We start from the raw sequence: 21,199 nt of genomic DNA on the forward strand, positions 1-21,199 counted from the left end.
ATCTTTCAATCCGTGCATTTTGTCCATTTATGTTTAGTCTAATAAAAAACCATCACTTATGTGATTTATCAATTTCTTCTTGATTTTGTCATTTAGCACAAAGTAGTATTCCTCAACTTGGAGGAGACCCATCAAGCTATGGGTGCAAAAATAAGCACTTTCAAGCACCCAAGAGCAGTCACAAACCCCACCATCCACAATGATCAAACCGTACAACCCACCATCATCGAATTGCTCAAAGCCTAGTTGCTTCAAAGTCAAGAAGAAGAAGCAGAGATTACTTCACCCGCAAGGCAAGAAAATAACCGAAGCCTAAAAGCTGACATTAGAAGAATGCTTCCTAGCTTCTCCTAGTTTTGTTTGAATCTGTTTGGTCGCCATTGATGTTGGTGAAGTTTGTGTGTGGCTTCATCAAGCAACATCCACCCATCTTGCTCGGGACCAGTCGACAATGCCACTTTGTCCTTGAGGTAGATAGTCTGTCCTCGGAGAGAGGGGTGAATATGCACAGCGAACGGAGAAGTCGAAGACAAGTGCTCTTCTGAAGTATGTAACATGAAACAAAGTGAAAACAGGTGCCTGAGGAAAGATGGTTCGGTTCTGGCTGCCTTCGGAATCTGATATCATCCTATTTTGCTCTCCGAGGGAGCGACTCAAATGTGCTGAAGAGTGATGCCTGATTTTGTTTCACTAATAAAGTGGCTGTTTTTAAGCTTCATGTGCGTTGTAGCTCATGTGGCGGCGGTGTTGGGCATTGAAGGTAAAATCTGAATGTCAAGTGATGCTATTAAGTCGATTATTGATAATGAATTGTTCGGGTCTCCAATTGATCACGACAAATTCTTGGGTTCTAGTACAGCCTTTAGCACCTCACAGAGATTATAGCAGCACCCCAACAATGTTCAAGTCTAGTGAGAATAATCTGGACCATACATGAAATTGAATACTGCACGAACCAAGAACAGCATCCAAAAATCTAAAAGACTTGTGTCAACGCATTTTTTCCTTCATTTGTAGCAGCAAAATGCCAGAATTACAGCGGTATTTCGCGCTCTCTCTCTCTCTCTCTCTCATGCGAGCAACAATGTACCGCAGCAGAAGCAGGACAGCAATTCACAGAGGAACAATTTCAATCCCCATTTTCTGTGTCATTATCCTCTTCTTAAACATTTCTTACAAGCACATAATCCAGCTAATCTCCAACCAGACTTATAAGCTATACAGAATCATCATTTCTCTCGCAGCACCACATAGCTAGATCCATTGGTCTTCTGTATCTTGGATATTCTCCTCAAGATATCGGCAAAGGCATTCTTGTCCTGCACCAAGGAATTTTACTTAGGGAGAAAAAAGCTGGGGATACTACTTAACCTGCTTTCAGCACATTCCGAGAAGTCATGGATGATGCAGATAATACAAGAGATGGTTGTTCAACCTTAGAAATGAGTAAAAACTGCCAAGAAAGTACGTCAACACATGAACCCCAGCTCTAACTATACATGCTGTTTTTTAAGCATCATACGGAAGTGTAAAAGAAAACCTTACTCAAATTATTTAGAAATCATCCATATCTTAAATAGTTCACTCATATGAGACTTTTCGAAAAAAATGGACTACTTATAAAGTGACAGCAGTTCTTGGATCATTAACGGAAGATGAGGAAACAAGACATCAAAGAGTGACCCAGTACCTCAGGGCTTTTGAGTCTTGCTTTGAATTTAGCGACAAGATCCTGTGTGGTAACAGGTGCCTTCTGCAAAATGAATGCTCTTATCTCTTCTTCTGCAACCGGTCCAGTAGGCGGAGTAGATGCACTCTTCGAATCTGACTGTGTAGCTTTAGAGGCAACGCTGCTTTTAGAAGTAGGCACGCTTTCATCTTTTACGGAAGATTTTGCTTCCTGATCCCACAAATCAATCGAGAAAACAATGGAAAATTACAATTTATCTTGGCTATCTATAGAAATTGCAAGTTCACATGTCCAGAGTAAAAATACCAAAGAAATAATACAGAAACCACAACAAGAGAATAGTCTCCCTTTTTTTGCTAGGAACAAGAGAACAGAGTCAAAAGGCAACGAACATACAGTTTCCGTCTTCACCTTCTTCTGGGGTGCACCATTCGATGATTTAGCATCATCTCCATTCAACTTCCTCTTTCCCTTGGCAGATTTGGAAGTAGGTGGAGTTCCCTTAGCAGATGCAGAAGGAGTGGGTTTTGAAGGGCTCTCTTCTGCGGGTTCCTCTTTAAGGGCTTCCTTCTGTTTAGGGGCCAGTACAGGTGAAAACCCCACCTCATCTTCCATCTGCACAAGAGTGAAATGAGACACAAATTGATGCAGCTATCAACATGCATCTTTCAAAATCAACAGACATGGTTAGCTTCCAATTAGAATTTGATCACCATCACAGTGATTATGCATCTCCTTGAGCAAAAGAAAGCCATACTAGAGGGGCCGAAGATAATGATGATCTAATATTATTCTGCAGAGCAGTCAATTTGAAAACTTACATCCTCATCGTCGTCATCTTCCTCTGCATCTGAATCATTGACCCCACTAGCTCGCCCAAGCAGCTTCTTCAATTCTTTTCCAGATTTACTCAGTCCTCCTTCCTCTTCATTTGCTTCATCCTCCTCCTCCTCATCCTTTAGAATAAATCAATGCACAATCATCATAACCAGTTCTCATAGGCATCAATGTAGACAACTCTTTTCGCTGCTCACCTCTGTGTGGGATTACACAAACCCCAACTCCCCACCAACGGAAATAATAAAAAAAATAAAAAATTAAGGCTTTTCACCCTTGTTATGACCACAAATCTCGGCGTTAGTCATAACTCTTTGGTTAACTTTTCACAAAACAATGAGTTCATTTCATTCTGAAATTAAGTATAAATCGCTCAAAACTTTTTTGCAGTGATAATTTGACATGTATCAAGAATTTGCCAATTCTGAAATGCTAGTTTATTTCTATGTTATTGATGCATGAATGTGTTCAGATGCACAACATTTTCAGCAGGAGACTATAACAATAGTTTTAATCTCAAGCGGATAAACAATTTCATAAAAAAATAAGATGGATGTGAATAAGTTTCCCTAGCCATAATTTTGAAAATTCAAGGTAAGAATGTCACAATTTTAAAGTGGAGAGATAGAACGGCAAATAAGGAGTAAATTTGAAGGATCAAAACTAGTTTTCACCCTTAATGCTGTCTAAGAAGACCTTGAACAATAAACTAAGCCCATGACAAAATTGAGCATTGATAGAAAAACAAATCAGAACAAATCAAAATAAATAACTGCTGTAATGTGATGGGCGTCAAGATTAGGCCCAAAAGAACTCAATTTTGGAGCAAGGAACAAAGAAATGGAAAAAATGGAGTATCAATCTGAAGAAAACACCATATTGGCACTCTGCTTACTAAAGAAATGCCATCCTCCTACTATATCACCTTGCCGATGCATCTTAGTAACCAAATAACACTTCATCAATGCATCATCCGGCCAAACTATTTCTGGTATTTCCACAAAAAAGGCCTAGTTGCAGAAAGATAAGCATACATACTTTGATTTCTGGAGGAGGAGGAGCTTCAGGTGCCAAATCTTCTCGTTCATGTGGGTCATTCCCAACAGCTTCGTCATCATCAGTAAAAATCTCTTCGTGCTCCCAGTCATCACCTAGAGCAAACAAACAGAGATACATCAAACATAATGAACCTCTGAACTAATGGCATATTAGGGGATCCCAAGGAAATCACAGAGATGCTCAAAGGTGCAAAAATGTCAAACCAAGGAAAGAAAAACCAAATGTGCTTTTCATATAGAAGAAAGGTGTGAAAAATGATATAATGTTGACTGAAAGATTGATTACAATTGTAATTCATGGCATACAGAAGAAAGAGCACTTCCTAAGGTGTCCCTGATTTCTCATAACATAATGGCCAATTGCTCTCCCGTTGAACTTCTGAAAAAATATTACCCTAATAAGAGAGAAGGGAAAGTCCAATTTCAGACTCATGTTTTTCTTCCCTAATTTACTGTGATGTTTTTTCTTTTGGTTTTTCAATTAAGTTTTCTAACTAACTTCCTCCATCTAAGATAATTAGAAAGAAACGGATTGTTTGCAACATAAATCAGCAGATAAACAAGACACCCTCTATGACACCCTCGCCCACCACCCAAAAAAAGAAAAAAAAAAAAAACATAGGACACCCTCACCCTTTTCAATGTCATCATCATCCAAATCTAGATCACCTCCCCTTGGACCTTCTTCATCATCATCACCAGCCCTTTTGTTGAGTCCTAGCCTACTCTTCCTTGCTGCCTCTTCTTCTTCATCTTCCTCTCCCTTGTCTGATGCATTACCTTCATCATCGTTACCACTTGTCTTTTTACGTCCCCTCCCACCACCACCACCACCACTGCCTCCTCCACTACCATCCTTGTCTTCGGATTTCTCAACCTCACCAAAGGCAGCAGCTCCGTTGTTAGCAGCTTTCATCATCCACCTCTGATAACCATCAGCAGTTTTCTTTCTGTTCTTCATCTTCTCTTCTGCTTCCTCCAGGGTAAGTTGCTTGTACTGCGCAACTTTGTTAAAGTTGTACCTGTAAAACATGTGACCGGTTTGTCACCACTCCATTTACATTATATATGACTTGTATAGCAGCACGTAATGCCTTGGCTTGACTCAGACAAGCATAACAGATTCACAGCCTTTCTACAACAAGGGTAATAAAGGAACACCAACTGCCTCACAGGAACACAATTATAAGCTCCCAAATTATTAACAGAAATTTTATGGTATTGCAATCAGCCTGCCTCACTTTCTTTACACCACCTTAAGGCAAAGGTGTTTGGTTGAAACCCAATTTGCATGGCATGTTATTTAATATTTCCTAGATGAATAATCCCTTTCCTCACTAATACGAGCAATCTCTGCCTAAGATATTGACATTACACTCTTGTTGAGCATTTTGCTCTTTCATCATGTATAGAGGCCACATTAAATTATCTTCATTCTTGAATCTATCTTATTGTGCAAATATCCTGCCACTCAATGTAGTTCTGGTGCAAGTTTAACTAATTCACTATATATGTGAAAGAAATTCACTTCAAAAGCCATAAAAACACAAATTTTCCCCCAATTTAACCATGAAAGGGGATTTTGTCCGACAATTATTTCCAGATTTGTTTATAATCCAACGTAAGCAGTCCCAAGGAGTACAATTTGTATGACCAAAAAATAAAATATAATAAAAGGAGTACAATTTGTAGAAATTGCAACCCCACCCACCAGGCTAGAACCTTTGTATGCTGAAGAAAAGCCTAGAAGAGAGGAAAATCACATATAAAATATTAATTAGCAATGAGTTTTTCATACCAAGAACCAGCAGGGATAGCAGCAAACTCCTTTCCTTGAAGCATTAATAGGTAGTAAGTAGCTGATTGGGAACCTTCAAGATGGCCGTGATACTGAGACTGTCCCGTTTCATCCTCCAAAAGCCAGGGTTTATTCTTATATTTCTCCTATGAGATGCAATTGTGCCAAAGAACAACAAGAGCATCAAAGATGAAGGCAGCATCAGACCCGCCGTGTATTAATTTGAATGCAATTAGAACATTGCAGACCCCTTAAATGAAATCTATTTACAAACCTTAGCATGCCAATATGAGCACCACAATAAGAATTGTTGAGACCAAGATATAACAGAGTCAGATGCTTAAAACCATAATCATAGAAGCTGAAAATTTGAGAGATAAATACCTCAAAGATAAAGAAAAGTTACCGCCATCTTTTAACATTTAAACCATGAGAGAACTAAAACTGAACCTATCTAGTCATATTAAACCACTGTAATCCATAATGACATATGCAAAAGGAGGACTATAACGACATAACGATAAATTACTGCGAACTCAAAGCGTGTTACTCAACAAAATGCATCAGGAAAGAGGATTACAACCAAAAGGATGATTAACTAAACAGAAGTGAGAACATTTGACACATCCTTCAACTCCTATATATGGAAATAAGCAGTGCCGATTTCGAAATGAGAGGGACAGGAACGATGTTGACCATTTAAAGAGACAATCTATGAACTTCCAAAAATAGCGAGAGGGGAAGTCCATAGATGAGGAGAATCCATCCGTACCCGCAAGGTATCCGTAACTTGACGCCCCTGCAGCCCTTCCTTCTGCGCAGACCACCTATTCTCCGCGCTCTTCTTCTTCGAGAAATTCGGCAAACCACTGACAAATCTACCAATGAAGTAGTTCTTCTCACTGCTGGGACCAGCCCTGACATTATATTCCTACATAACGCACAACATACACAGCAATTCAGCTCCCACTCATGTTCCCTTACCACCCACAATACGCGCATCTCAGCTTCCAACAACACAGAAAAAACATAGACAGCTTGTAACCTCCTCCCCTCACAAAAACTCAATCACCTAAATCGACTAACTAAACAATCCAAAAAACGAGTAACGAACACATCCAAACGCGCCACGTCAATCCGCCGAAGGCAACGGAAAAGAGAGAGACGGAGAGAGGGCCAAACCCTAATCAAGCGAGTGAGCGTGGCGCCGCACTCGTAGCACTTCGCCCGGGACTCCGCCATCGCCTTGCCGCAGGTGGAGCAGAGCGTCATGTGCTTGCAGTTGCTGCCGTAGAGATCCGCCGCCGCGCCGCAGCCGCCGCACGTCGGCTTCAACACCAGATCGAACGACATCCTCCCTTCCCCCGCCCCCGCCCCGCCCCCGCCCCTCTTCGTGTCCACCGAACCGCGCGGAATCCGCCGGAGAAAGCTGCAGCGAAGACGAGAGAGAGAGATTTCTCGGGAAGACGAACCGCTAGGGTTTGCGATCGGTACGAGCGGCTTCCACCCTAATCCGCCGGCGACGGAGGTCGGCGTTCGATCGGGATCGGCGATTTTCGGTCGTTTCGTTTCGTTTCGATTCGATTCAATTGTTAGTTGATGCTCCGCTGATGAGGTGGTGATGCAGAGGCATTTAACGAGAAAAAGAAGAGAGAGAAGCGCGCATAAGAATGAGCAGGAAGATCCCGATACGGGCCGGGCTTGGCGGGAGGCGCGAATTAGGGCCCACCCAGTTTCGGGCCGGGCCTGGAGGACATATTTGTGCCGCGGTCGACCCGGCCCGCTCTGGCCTTCCGTCCGCCCTTGGGGTAATTTACATATTATTATTGCCCCCCGAAGTTTTTAGGGTCGTTGCAAATTGCCCCGGGAGGATGTCTCGATTTTTTGCAATTTGCTACGCGAGTTTAAGAAATCAGCTGTCATTGGGCCCTTGGCATTGACTCCGACTGAGTTTTTGCTTGGAGCTTCCGAGGGCAAGTCGACATGTGAGTAATTATGATGGGCGAATTTGTCATATAAGTACATAAATATGGCAAAGAAAGTCGAAGAGTAATGTAGAATTATATTATGTATGAAAGTGTGTGGTTGAAGAATTGGCGAGAATTTAATTGGAGTTGATATTAAATACGCATTGGTATATAGTTTTGAAATATATCATTATTTGATCATGTGACTAATGATATGTGACCAACTCACCTTCTAATTTCAAAATATAATTCTTTACCACAAATTTCAAAAAGTGAGGAGGCAGCTTCCAAAATTTTGAAATGCCCGGAGGCAACTTTCCACAATTTAAAAAACTTGAAGGGCAAAAGTAATTCTCTCTTTTTACAATTACAATGGTCTAGTTTTCTAGAAACTCCTAACTTTAGGTTAATTTTAAATCTTCTCCGATTTATTTTTGTCTAAAATGAATTTACTTTGGCTCTAGTTTCAATTCTATTTATGCGTCAAAAAGTATTTGTTTCAAGTCCATCGTCAATACTCTTATTTCTGTTCATTCTTGATGCTGAAAATTTTAAATAAACCAATGGCAATTGTTGAATGTGTAGGAAAATTTAGGATTGAGGTGAAAGTTGGACTAAAATTTGAGCATTATTTTTAGGTATTTAACCTTAAATATAACAGCTAACTACCCTCACTTTGGTTGAAACTGAAGGCGAAGCAGCAACCACCGCTCTCTTGCTTTGCTAACCGCCAACTGGACCAATCAACGCGCTTCCGCGCGTGCCGCGTCACTGTCGGAGAAATGAAAAAGAGCAACGACACGACGGCAAGGCGCCACGTCGGACGTTGACTTTTGTTGACCCGCACTGAAAAATGATTTCTCCAGAAACTCTTCGACTCGTTCCCGAACTCGAACGAGGAAAGGAGAGGCCACGAAGATGAAGCCGAACTGGAGAGACAAGGCTCTGTATCCGATCCTCGGCGGAGCCACCGTCCTCCTCATCCTCTATCTCAACTTCGACGAACCCAGCTTCGCCTTCCCGGTTCTATGGCTCCCGAAGATGGGCTTCGTAGGGACGAACTCGACCCGGTTCGTGGTGGTCGAGGACGGCGGCGGCGGCGGAGGAGGGGCGGGTCGAGCCCAGTCGGCGGTGTACGTCAACGGGTGGAATTCGTACTGGTTGATGGAGGAGAGCGTGTGGGGCGGGCCGTCGAGGGGGAGGGTGTCGGAGATGATGAGGCGAGGGGCCGGGATGGGGATGACGGTGTGCCGGACGTGGGCGTTCAGCGACGGCGACGGGCCCAACGCGCTGCAGAGGTCGCCGGGCGTTTTCGACGAGAGGGTGTTCAGGGTCTGTGGAAATGAATTCTCTTGCGCTCTGTTTTTTTTTTTTTTTTCGAGTGCAGTGTCGGTGGGTTGCCAAGTGCAGATCTTTTCTTTCCCCGTCGGTAGAATTGTTTGCACTGTTAGCCGCAGAAAGCGTTGGAGAACTTCATGATGTTGATTTAGAGATGGAAGTATTCGATCCTCGAATTTTAGGATCCGGTTAATGTTTGTTTCCGGGGTTTGAATTCGGTGGGAGTTACTTGAGCTTTGAATTAAAGAATTGCAGAACACCTCCTTTTCGTCGTTTTGTCGTAACGATATGGGCGTATAGGTGAAGTATCGGGTTCCTCTTGGATGAATCTCCGATGGAGAATTGCGAGAAGTTTTGTTGCAGCTACGAGTGTTAGCTGTAGACCGTAGAGATTACAGTAGAAAATAGTTTATACGGCTGCCGGAAATGTCTGTAAGTAGTGGGTCGAGCGAAGGGATGGGTGAATGGTGCTAACTTTGCGGTGGGGAGATGATCATCGAGATATAAAAATAGCTGTCCGTATGTTTGTACTCTATTCTCCCTGTGGTGGCTCTCCTGTGGATATAAATTTCACTTTTTTATGCAAGCAACATTCGGCAGGGACATTTCGAGGTTCTTAGCTTTGTTAATCTGATTTCAGGGATTAGATTATGTAATTGTTGAAGCTCAGAGGAATCGGGTGCGAGTAATCCTGAGCTTAGTCAACAATTTGAATGCATTTGGTGGTAAAGCACAGTATATCAGATGGGCACAAGAAGCTGGAGAGAATGTCTCTTCATCGGCAGATTCGTTTTTCTCGCATCCCACAATAAAGGAGTACTACAAGGCTTATGTCAAGGTAGATTGTGCTCTCATTTTTCTGCTTCATGCTAGGCATTAGAAGCAGATGAATGTTGTTCCTTGTGCCACAGTATTTTGACTGCATGACGAAGGCATATGATGCTTGCATAACTACCTCATTGTGCAGGCGGTAGTAACAAGAAAAAACTCTATGACTGGAGTTCATTATTTTGATGAACCAGCTATTTTTGCTTGGGAGCTAATGAATGAACCTCGTGGTGTATCTGGGTCATCTGCTCCACTTCTTCAGGTAAACTTCATAACTCTCTCTCGCTCTCTCTATGAACAAAATCATGTGGATCTCATTCTCATCAAATATCTTGAGGTTTAGAAGACTAATTCTTTGGATGTTTCCAGGCTCGTGTTTCTTTCTGGATACACTCCTGTGATCTTATTGAGTGAGGAACACACCTTATTTACTATCCAAAAGAAATACTTATATCAGCTAGATAATTGCATTGATACGTTTTGTTATTTATTGCTGTATCATGCTGATCTCCATGAATGAAAAACAATCTTGCTGTATCATACTTATATCTGCATGTACCTCTTCTTAAGTTGAGCTTCTCATGCTTCCATCCTGATCTTGTTTGTGGTTATGTGACAGTCTTGGATCACCGAGATGGCTGCATATATCAAGAGCTTAGACCAAAGACACCTCATTACCATTGGAGTTGAGGGATTTTATGGGTTGCAAAGACAAGAAAAAAATGCAGTTAATCCTGGGGAATGGGCCTCTTCACTTGGAACAGATTTCCTTAACAACTCAGCAATTCACAACATTGATTTTGCTTCTGTCCATGCATATCCCGATAGTTGGTTAGTAAACTTCAGCCTGGGATGATGCTTGTAGAAACTAATATCACTTCACTAAGTGCTTTAAACATCACTAGATGATGCTGCAGCTTGAAATTAATTGAAATTAGAATGCATCTCCCAATACTGCTAGCTGTGCTTTTTGGTTATAGAAAGATTATCATGTCTAAATTAACAACATGAAAAGGATTGGAAATCGCGAAAGCCTCCCTGTAATTGTTTTAAAGGAGCTATAGGCAATGACTCTTTGCTTTCTATGCAAATTTTGCATTTCTATTCTCTGCAGTACTTTTAAATTCTTCTCTGTTGGTTGTAGGATCCCGGAGGCCAGTTTGGATGAAAAAGTGAAATATCTTTCGCAGTGGGTGGATTCTCACATACATGATGGGGACGAAATACTGAAGAAACCGGTTCTTTTCACAGAAGTTGGGTCATCATTGCATAAGAATCAACAAGAGTTACATCAAAGAGATATATTCTTGAAGATGGTTTATGACAAAATATATGAATCAGCAAAGAAGAGGCAAGCTGGAGCTGGAGCCTTGATTTGGCAATTGTTAGTAGATGATACGCAGGGTTACGCTGACCAGTTTTCGTTCGTGGCCTGGAATCACCTCTCGACCTATAAGTTGATCATAGAACAATCATGTAGGCTGAGGAGAATGTTTGTGAAAGAAGAGATGAATAGAAAATATCGCCATAATGATCCATGTCCCTCCATTGGATCTTGACGGCTATTATGTATGAGTTGAAGCCAGTTGAAATACCATTTGAATTTTGAGCGAGAGGGATGAATTTGGATGAGTTGCTGCAATTGTGTTTGTGTTCATGAAATTGTGGGAAGAGAGGTGAAGAGGCACAAGTGCAATGATGCTTCTTCATTGTGAATGCCGATGCCGGGGAAGTGAGAAATTGTGTGATTTGAGATTGTCGGATTAAAAGGGCAACACAATTGAGGAGTTCCTTCTAGAAGTTCAAAAATCGCGGTTCCTCACTTTTGTAATTGCGAGGTTGCATCTCTTCTGCCCCACATTGATTCAAATTTATGCTGGAAATCTTTCATTCACAGGTTGATCCAACACTTGTACCCCCAAGTCAAACGTTAGTGATTATTGTAGTGTTCATTCCCGTCCCAGTTGATAGGCCTTTTCATTTCTGTGTCGCCAACAGTTTGAGTGACATACTGAAGTTGTATATTGATATATCATAAATACTTTATTTACTATTAAATGAAATCATCTGTCACTTGTTTCTTGAGTTTCCTGGACATCTTTCCTGTGCTAATTCAACCGATTTGAACTGGCTGATCCTGGCATGCCTCCAAGTTCCATATTGGATGAGCATTTTCAGATGCAGAAGCACCTATTTTTGGCTTAAAAGAAACAGAGCTTGAACTCCAATCTGTCAGAAAACAAGTACCAAAGATCTTTCAAGAGACACCAGAATTTATACAACCAAAGGCCCTGGTTACTCTATTAAAAAACCCACAGCAAAAGAACTCTGCAGTCCTAGCCCACACAGCTGCACTTGCACTTGGACATGCATTTCTTGCAATCGGACAGTTTTGGGTTCCCACCTTTGCAGTCGCACCTCCTTGTGCAGTTTGCTTGCGATGACCCGCCCCACAAGCACTGCCCCATGCAGCGGAGAACTGGTCTGCACGATGGGCAACCGTGGTTCAGCCGGTCCACGATGCAGTCCCGGCATACACCACCGTCTGAAGGACAAGCCACGGCCCGAGGAGGGACGGCCATCGACCACAGCACCACCAGCATCATGAGCGGCACAAGAGCCAGCTTAGACATCTTCTCCATCTCTTTACATGCCCATTGTGATATGCAGGATCCCCTCTCTGTTTAGCAATATATAAAAGGGCTCTTGCTTTTGCTGTGGGCTTTGACTTCAGGGCATTTATCACTCTTCCATCGGCCACCATTAAATGTCTGTCCTCCTTCCTTGGTTTGCTCAAAGTTTTATCTCATCGGGTTCAGTGGCTCCTACACTTGTGCTGAGATGACTGAACCTTGATCTGTTGACAGTAATTACTTGCTCTCCACTCTGTCTTACCGAGGACACTCTGGGCCAACAAGCAAGGCATATCTAGCTGGGCTCGTTCAAGGGAGAGATCGGTGCGTATTGCTGGCTTCGGCCGGTCTCACCTCGATAAGCTTCCATGAGCCCAAATAGTACGGATTAAACAAATCATGTCGTGTTATGTTCGAGTTTTTTTATTTTTATTTTTTCCTGGGCAATTTGTATTTTGACTATTGTCGTGCTAATAGTAAGAATGAGATGATCATGATTGGCCTATCTAATTGTGCTCGAGAAGCTTTTATTACACGTAAACAAGCACATGATCGTCATTGCCTATTTAATGCTTAAATTTGCCTACTCGTATAGGACTGGGAGGGAATCGATTACAGCGAGAAAATACAAATGGGCGTGCCTGCTCCAGACTAGTGAAGATTGTTCTAATTTTCGAGGAGTGCCTGCGACACTTCTCTCATGGTTGGCCTACGATTCGGATCAACATCTATACATGAACGTGCTTGCTTCACTATTGCTTTCACTTCGTTCACGGTGATTTGATCTGCCGGAGGTGGAAGACGTGCATCTAACAGATCTCCTAGCTCCACGCTTTGCTCAGATTGCGGGCAATTCAGAGATAAACCAAGCTCTGATGGGTGTTTTCCGATTATCACTTCGAGCGCCAGGACACCGAAGCTATAAACATCGCATTTTTCAGTCAGGCTCATTGTGTACGCGAGCTCTGGCATCAACCAACGAGAAATCCATTGTTAGAATAGCAATTTTGCGAATAATTAGCTTCTTTTTCAAGTATACTGATTTATCTGATATGCTGATAGTAATATAGTCCTGAAGCTGTTTAACCACAGGATTACAGGCTCAATCAGTATGATCTCAACGCATTTCCTATGTCATTCCCATTATGCCAAAGGGAATGTCTCTAGAGACGATGACGAATGATGTGTAAACTTGTAAAGCACAGAGAAAGAGGCGCAAGGACAGTTACCTGGAGCGATGTAACCATATGTGCCTGCCACGGCCGTCCAGTTGCTCGAATCAGGCTTTAAAATCCTAGAGATGCCGAAATCGGAAAGAAAAGCTTTATATTCTGTGTTCAACAGGATGTTTCGGCTCGATATGTCTCGATGAATTACAGGCGGTGTGCAATCATTGTGCATGTAACACAGGGCCCGTGCTATGTCCCTCACGATCTCCGCTCGCCTCCTCCAGTCGAGCTGTGCTGCTTCACCGCCATCGTTCAGGGTGCTCGCTAGGCTTCCCCTCTCAACCAGGTCGTACACGAGGAGTTTATGAGGCCCGCTAGAGCAGAATCCGTAGAACTTGACAATGTTTCGATGTCGTATGGCTGTCAACAACCTGATCTCATTGATGAAGCTTGCTGTGATCTGCTCTATTTCATCGCCTTCCGAGGACTTGATCTTCTTTATGGCTAACGCATGTCCTATCAGAAGTAGTGCTCTGTAGACTCTTCCGCTTCCGCCTTCTCCGATGCAATACTTGTCATCGAAACCCTCTGTGGCTTTGATGATGTCCTCGTAGACGACTTTCCCATCATAGTTCAGCACCGAGAAAACATTTCTGCTGTTTAGCCCAGCAATTCTCACACTCGCGCATTTCGTTCGTCGGCGGGATAGGATGGATTTTCTGAGCAATACTACAATTAGGAGTATGACAACTGATGAAGAAGCACCTAATATAATCCACAATTTGTGGTTTTTCTTGCGAACTGTGCTCCCCGATAATTCAGCATTGCACGGTTGGAAACCTCGGACTGGACCACACATGTTCTTGTTGTTGCTGAACGCAGTTGGGGTGGAGAGGAGGAAGAATTCGCTGTCTGGAATCGGACCTTCCAGATCATTGTATGAGAAATCGACCATGTTAAACTGGTCATCAGGGCAAAGGAAGGAGGGATTTTGCCGGAGAGCTCATTGTGAGAGAGATCTAGATGCTCCACGGCCAACTTTGCAATTTGCAGAGGTATATTGCCGGCGAGGCGGTTATGGCTCAAGTTCAGGGAACCTTTCAGTGCTAGGTTTCCGACCTGAGGTGATATAGACCCATTGAGATTGTTCATCGCCAGGACCAGATTTCGCAGCTTCGAGCATTTCCAGAGTTGTTCTGGAATCGGGCCTCCCAGCTCGTTCGATGAGAGGTCAAGGTCCTCGAGACGTGACAGATGCCCGAGTTGAGGCGGAATTGAACCTGAGAGGCTGTTCTCTCCTAAATTCAGCTGATACAGAGAGGACAAGTTTCCTAAATGTCCAGGTATCGATCCGGTAATATGGTTAGACGACAGATCAAGCACTTCCAGGACACTTGATTTGCCGAGCTCGTTCGGAATGGTGCCGCCGATCTCATTTCCAGCAACTTTCAGCAGTGTCAGCTTTGGGCATGATCCCCAGTTCGGGGACAGGACCCCCCTCAACTTATTGTTGCTCAAGTCAAGATAATTGAGGTTCGGATAGACGCCAAAGTCTCGGTCTAGATACCCCGAAAATAAGTTGCTCTCGAGACGGACTCGCACGAGAGTCGTGCAGTTCCTCAAGCTTCCGGGCATTGGACCTGCGAAGCTGTTGAAGGAGGCCGTGAATACCACGAGAGGAGACACTCGGCAGACTTGAGGTAAGGGACCAGAGAGATTGTTTTTGAGGAGATGAAGCGTCTCCAGGAGTGAAAAGTTGGCGAGTCCTGGAGGTACTGAACCCGAGAGATCGTTGTCATAAAGAAATATTTCGACTAGCTTGGTACACTTGACAATATCCTGAGGAATAGGTCCTGAGAGATGGTTCTGATGCAAGTACAACATCCTCAAGCGAGTAAGATTGCCAATGGACGCAGGGATCGGACCGGTGAGATGATTCCCGTATAAAGATATAGCATCTAAATGCTTCAGGTTTCCGATTTCATATGGGATCGAGCCATTCAGACGGTTGTTATTGATAGCTAGCTCTACGAGATTCGTCAGGAGGCCGATCTCCAAGGGGATTTTCCCAGTGAAATTGTTGTTTTGGAGTTCCAGGAACTGGAGTTCAGTCAAGTTGGAAAACAAGCGTGGATCCAGCTCGCCGCTCATCTTGTTGTTGCCGAGATAAAGCAAGGAGAGACGAGTGAGGTTCGAAAGTGTGGGCGGGAGACGACCAGAGAGAATGTTCCTGGAGAGGTTTAGGTGCGTCAGCTTCGAGAGTGAGCCGATTTGAGGCGGGATAGGCCCCGAGAGGTTGCATTGGCTGAGATTGAGGGACACCAGGCTGTTGAAAGCTGAGAACTCAAAGCCAGTGAGGTTTCCCCCTAGGCTCGCGCGCGGGAGATGTATCTTCGTGATGCTGCCCTCCGCATTGCAAGAGACGCCGAACCATCTGCACGGCCTCGTCAACAGGTTCGGGTTACCCATCGTCCTGCTGGCTGTCCACGATCTAAGGGCGGTTTGGTTCTCAAGAGTCGACTTCCATGTGAGGAGCGCCTCTGCTTCTGAACTAGCTCTCTTCAGCACTGCAAGATAATAGCAGCAGAATCCAAAGCAAGATGCGTGACTTAAGTTCGGCCATGGTCAGCAATCTTCCTCTTGTCCGCGTTCAGCTTGCTGCAGATTCCATTTATTATTCCTTCTGATGGATTTACATTCTTGCTTCAGTCCCTTGTAGAGATTGTGCTATCTCATCAGATGACGATGACAGGCCGTGGATCAGTCCGAGTTCTCGATGAAAGCGAGACAAGTGATCATTCCAAAACCGTGATAGCCACCGAGATTGCCGTAAGCTGTCGACATCTTGACCGCTGAAACAACAGCCACATTCAAGCACGAGGACAAAATTTCAGGAAAGCTTAATCCAATGAGAATGGACGACGAATGTGGCAGTCCCCAAGAGCAACCCCAGTCGACAGGGACGCGGTTGAACAGTTCATCGCACGGTGGCGACGTTATATGCTGATACGATAACGGGTCAATGTTGGCTTTGTTGTCTATTTTCTTGCACCGTGGTGTAAACATGCATTCCCGACATTACTTGGAATTTTGAGTTACGCCTATTAACATCAAGCGGACGACTTTCACCAGAGACTTGCAACAAGATTGAATGGATGGCCGCTCGATCAAATTGGACCTTTTTGTCGGTAAGATCCCTCGAGGAACATTTCACGACATTGTATAACATGACACTTTGCATTAAGCAACTGGTTCCTCAAGAGACCATGTAAGGCTAGAAGTGATCGGTTTCCAATTCGATCCGATCCCACCCAGGACCACATTTCTGGAATTCGGAATTGGACCACCTGGTCCTGGGACCACCAGTCCAGTTTGGTTCCTTGGCGGTCCAATAGAACTGGTGAATTCACATAACTTGATTGAAAGTTTTCGATTAATTGAATTAACAATCTATGTTGCAATTCAAAATTGGGATTTCGTCCAAGATTTGTGAAGAAGACCAAGAGATGATAGGGTCGTGATTGTAAGGGCACGCTTGAAAAAAAGGAGGAGGATTCAGTGAATTTGAATTCTTTTCCATTTTCCATAAACGATGGACTCACAAATTTAAGGAAGGTGGAGCGAGGGAGGTAAAACTGGTGAATTCTTGTAAGAAAAGAAAGAAAGTAAAATTGAGAAAGAAGCAAGAGATAAAAGGAACAAGTTGGATGAATCCGTATAGTGATATGAAAGAAACAAAGATTTACTTCATCATTTGGAATAAGTGAGGGTGAGAGGAGATTAGGGTTCAGGTTTACACTTTACTTCATTAAGAAATAAAAAATTAAAGAAAAACGTAAATCGATTCAGTCTGGGCACTGGTTCCCACCTCGAAATTAGAAACCAAACTGAAAATCACTGGAATCAGATTGGCAACCCCTAAAACTACCCAAAACTGGTCGGTCTGATTCAGTCCGGGCAGTTCTATGGCCGTCCACGATCCAAGCGCGGTTTGGTTCTCAAGAGTCGACTTCCATGCGAGGAGCGCCTCTACTTCTGAACCAGCTCTCGCTTCAGCACTGCAAGATAATAGCAGCAGAAACCAAAGCAAGATGTGTGACTTGAGTTCCACCATGGCCAGCAATCTTCTTCTTCTCTGCGTGCAGATTGCAGCAGATTGTGCTATCTCATCAGACGACGACCACGTGCTGCGGATCAGTTGGAGTTCTCGATGATGGCGAGCCTAGCGGGAAGCGATTGTTTCAAAACCGTGATAGCCGCTGAGATTGCTGTAGGCTGTCGACATCTTGACCACTGAAACGACGGCGACATTTGAGCACGAGGACGACATTTTCAGGAAAGCCTAATCCGACGAGAATGGACGACGAATGTGGAGGTTCCCGGGAGCAACCCCAGTCTATACGGACGCGGTTCAACAGTTCATACCACAGCGGCGATACAGACGAATTTCACCAGCGACTTTACAACAAGATTGTATGGACCGCCGTCGATCAAATGGGACCTTTCATCGATACGCTAAGTTGACTAAGACTTTAGAGGAAATTCCCCGATTCTAAAACGATCCCTTGAGGAACCGTTCCTCGCAGATCCTCGCAGATCGGTGACCGGGAAAGAAACGATCGTAACCATCCATCGAGGACAATTCGTGACATTGTGTAGCACAGCACTTTGCTTTAAGCAACAGGTTCCTCGAGAGACCATAGAAGGCCGATTTTGCCATGGAAAGGAATTGGATCGATCGATCATTCCAGCCCGAATAAAATAAAAATAAACATCGGTTGACAATCGAAATATGGAGAGATGTATGGATCGTCACAAATTTGATTAAACCTGGAGATTGAATTCCCATCAATCACGGAGAAGACTGAGTGCAAATGCGGTTGGAAATCAACTCAGCACCGTTCTTGACCTAAGTGCTGACTAGAGAAAAAGAGAAAATCATCACGCTTACATATTAGCTTGTGCAATAAGTGGGATAATTACCAAAAAAAAAATCTGAAATCTGGACCTCTATTCAATCTTGAATCATTCATTTGGCCAATTTAATCCAAACCTTTTAAGAATTTGCCAATGCAGCCATTTTGGCCAAATTTGGTTGGAAATATGTGACATGGATGCTGGCCGTCTTAGGTGGCACGATTGATGTTGATGTGGATGATTTTTGCAATTTCATAAAATTTTCCAAATTTTTCCTTCTTTAATTTTAATTTTTTATTCTTTCTTCTTCCACTTGTTGCCGGCCATCACTAAGGCCTGACGATCGGCTAGGGAAGAAGGGAAAAAAGAAAAAGAAATTCAAATAATTTATAATAAAAAAATCAAAGAAATGTTTTTAAAAATACATAACAATGTCCGTGTTAACACTGGGTCATACCATGAGAACAACCGGCGTCTAAATCGGCAATTATTGACTAAAATTCGGTTAGAAAGACTACATTAAAATTTTTTCAAAAGGTTTATGACTAAATTGGCCAAATTAAGATTGAATTGACATTGTAAAATAGATTCATGATTCTTTTCTTCTTTTTTTGGTGAAAATTATCCCGAAATTACTTGCGAAACTCATTAGAGATGCATTTCTATTCCTACATGACAAAGTGTCAAGACCAATTTGGTTCTACACGGCACGTGCTTCTCAATCTAAGCTAATACCAGTCCCTTGCATCGTCAAAGCACTGAGTGCGAATACATGCTCGTGGGCACGCATATATATACCCCTATCGAGTATATGCCATCAACAGACATATCACCTCGCTAATAGAGAAGAGGGTGCATGGAAATGGGTTATAACAGGTCACTTCTTGCGGCCTCCATGCTCGTTCTGGTTGTTTCCGCCGCGCTTGGAGGCGAAGCGACAAGGGTTCTCACTTCAACTTATGAGACAGGTGTTCTTTCTCTCTCTTACTCTCTCAAATCATACTCAGTTTAGGGTCTCTTTGTGCTAGAGGCATTTGGGAGACTCTTCTGCTCTAAGATAAGAGAAGTGAGCGATGTTTTAATCGGATTTGATTGCAGGAGAAGACATGGGACGGAACTTGGAGTCGCAGGCCACCCCTGATTGCCACTATTCTTGGGCGTGCGGTCCGGTCGGGCCCAAGGTCAGCGGAGCCAACGAGGAAGGCTAGCTCTCATCGAGCGACAAACTTGGGTTGACTGCTATGTAATGGATATTGAATAGATATGTCACACAATAACAAACATTCTATCCGCCAATATATATATAAAGAGTTACTTTCTTATCTCCCTTGCCTTCTTCGGAAATTTAGGTTTTGTTTAGTAACATGTTAGACAATGCTTGCTTCTATTCTTTTATTTATTGGAATAAAAAAAGAACGAAAATCCGTTTAGTAACATTTTTGTTCCCGAAAATAGATTTTGAGCAGAATCAAGAAGTTAACAAAAAGGTTGTTTTTTTGGTTCCGGGAACAACTCTAGAATCAAGAAAAACCATTCTTTTCTTCCTTTTCTTTTCTTTCTTTTTTTCTCCTCTTCTTCCCCCCGCCGCGGCCATGGCAAAGGTTGGCAATTGGCCAGCCAAGTTTTGGCGACCTCGTCAGTGGTTGAGCGAGGCTTGACCTTGTCGGCTCTCGTCTGGTTGGTTGTGGGCCCTCGCCGTGGCCAACGACCTTGCCAACTCTCATCTAGCCGGAAGAAGAAGAGAATGAAAAAGAAAAAAAAAGGAAAAATGTAATAAAATTATTAAAAAATTTTAAGTCATAAAAAAATTGAATTAGCATATCAAATACATTTCTATTATGGGAATATAAATTTTGCACAATTACCAAACACCTTCGAATGCTAAAAAATTCGTTCATGAAACAAAATGAAAAATACTATTTCTCAGCAGAAATTGTTCCTGAGAACAAAATGGTTACCAAATGTATCCCTATTAAAAAAAAAAAAAAGAAAAGAAAAGTGTATTGAGGTAGCCACTAGCTAAGACCGATAATTTGGTAACGGTGGCATTTCCTGTGAACTTGTCCCTAGAAATATAATTACAGTTCATAAGCAGAACTGGACATTTATAAAAAGATGCGAGAGTTATTTTCACATCATCCGAAAAGAACGATCTTTTACAAAATCCGCCCTTTCACTAATATGTATGAAAAATCTGGAGCAATTCAAGGACCACTCGCTAGTTTGCGTGAGATGAATCTCAGGATGTTCCAAAGCCCTTTCACAAACTCAACAACCGCTATGGTCTCCCTCCCCGCCTTCGCCGCCACGTCGCACGGCAGGAGGGGCGGTGGGAACAACCAGAACCCCATCATCACCACGAACCTCTCCATCAACACCCTTGACACCTCTGCCAGCAGCCGCTGCCACCTTGTGCTGCGCAACGCCTTCTTTGCTGTGACCTTTGCCGCCACAGCGACCCCGTGGAGGAGGAAGAACCGCGCGATCACCCACGCGACCTCCTTCCTTCCGATGTGGTAGAGCATCAGCTCGTGCATGAGGGCCAACGCTGCGAACCCGGTGAGCACTGTGGGCAGTGCGGCCCACTGCCTCCCGACAAGGCAGACCAAGGCCGATCGCACGGGGTTGTACATGCTCGGCACAGGATGCTCATCGAACGGTGGCTCCACCACCGTCCTGATGAGCCGGCTAGTCACAGCACCGCCCGCCAAAGGTGAGATTATTTGGGCGAATGAAGACGCGTGAAGCAGTCAAAGGTGGAAGGGACAACTAGGAGAAAGCAAGCATCCCAATCTTTATATTTACTCAAATAAAATACATACATACATATACATATATATATATATATATATATATATATATATATATATATAAAGTATGATTTGGCAGCTTGCGTAGTTTCCAAAATATTTCAAACCAAGACGCACGATACGGTGAGTCCCTTTCACGAACCGTTTTAAAAAT

General features: G+C 43.3%; 4 protein-coding genes and 1 long non-coding RNA gene across 6 annotated transcripts; 2 read left to right on the top strand and 3 right to left on the bottom strand.

Moving 5' to 3' along the window:
• Positions 1 to 975: 975 nt before the first annotated feature.
• On the bottom strand, positions 976 to 7,006 carry LOC104445649 (transcription initiation factor IIF subunit alpha). 2 transcript variants are annotated; one of them, XM_010059555.3, is made up of 9 exons: positions 6,566 to 7,006; positions 6,156 to 6,314; positions 5,384 to 5,529; positions 4,219 to 4,607; positions 3,566 to 3,678; positions 2,512 to 2,646; positions 2,102 to 2,305; positions 1,691 to 1,900; positions 976 to 1,319 (listed from the first exon to the last, which is right to left on the bottom strand). In XM_010059555.3, exons 1-9 carry the CDS (start codon positions 6,734 to 6,736, stop codon positions 1,230 to 1,232), a joined length of 1,617 nt encoding a protein of 538 aa, XP_010057857.2. In that variant the 5' UTR covers positions 6,737 to 7,006; the 3' UTR covers positions 976 to 1,229. The 2 variants fall into 2 exon arrangements, with proteins under 2 accessions (XP_010057857.2, XP_010057855.2); XM_010059553.3 differs by having other exon boundaries at positions 2,087 to 2,305.
• A 1,192-nt stretch (positions 7,007 to 8,198) lies between these two features.
• Positions 8,199 to 11,604, top strand: LOC104445648 (mannan endo-1,4-beta-mannosidase 6). Its single transcript, XM_010059552.3, has 5 exons — positions 8,199 to 8,682; positions 9,329 to 9,526; positions 9,656 to 9,778; positions 10,136 to 10,347; positions 10,661 to 11,604. Exons 1-5 carry the CDS (start codon positions 8,269 to 8,271, stop codon positions 11,073 to 11,075), a joined length of 1,362 nt encoding a protein of 453 aa, XP_010057854.2. The 5' UTR covers positions 8,199 to 8,268; the 3' UTR covers positions 11,076 to 11,604.
• A 1,114-nt stretch (positions 11,605 to 12,718) lies between these two features.
• Positions 12,719 to 15,467, bottom strand: LOC104447548 (MDIS1-interacting receptor like kinase 2). Its single transcript, XM_039311884.1, has 2 exons — positions 13,379 to 15,467; positions 12,719 to 13,114 (listed from the first exon to the last, which is right to left on the bottom strand). The coding sequence occupies exons 1-2, from the start codon at positions 14,271 to 14,273 to the stop codon at positions 12,816 to 12,818; spliced, it is 1,194 nt and encodes a 397-aa protein (XP_039167818.1). The 5' UTR covers positions 14,274 to 15,467; the 3' UTR covers positions 12,719 to 12,815.
• A 3,575-nt stretch (positions 15,468 to 19,042) lies between these two features.
• LOC108959823 lies at positions 19,043 to 19,561 on the top strand. The gene is made up of 2 exons (XR_001987302.2): positions 19,043 to 19,203; positions 19,334 to 19,561. It is a non-coding gene; the product is annotated as an uncharacterized LOC108959823 (long non-coding RNA).
• Positions 19,562 to 20,439: 878 nt separating this feature from the next.
• LOC104447546 (probable long-chain-alcohol O-fatty-acyltransferase 5) lies at positions 20,440 to 20,868 on the bottom strand. Its single transcript, XM_010061268.2, has one exon. It carries the CDS (start codon positions 20,866 to 20,868, stop codon positions 20,440 to 20,442), a length of 429 nt encoding a protein of 142 aa, XP_010059570.2.
• Between the last annotated feature and the right edge of the window lie 331 nt (positions 20,869 to 21,199).

Source organism: Eucalyptus grandis, chromosome 5 (assembly GCF_016545825.1).
Source record: "Eucalyptus grandis isolate ANBG69807.140 chromosome 5, ASM1654582v1, whole genome shotgun sequence".
In the NCBI taxonomy this organism is placed as follows: Eukaryota; Viridiplantae; Streptophyta; class Magnoliopsida; order Myrtales; family Myrtaceae; genus Eucalyptus; species Eucalyptus grandis.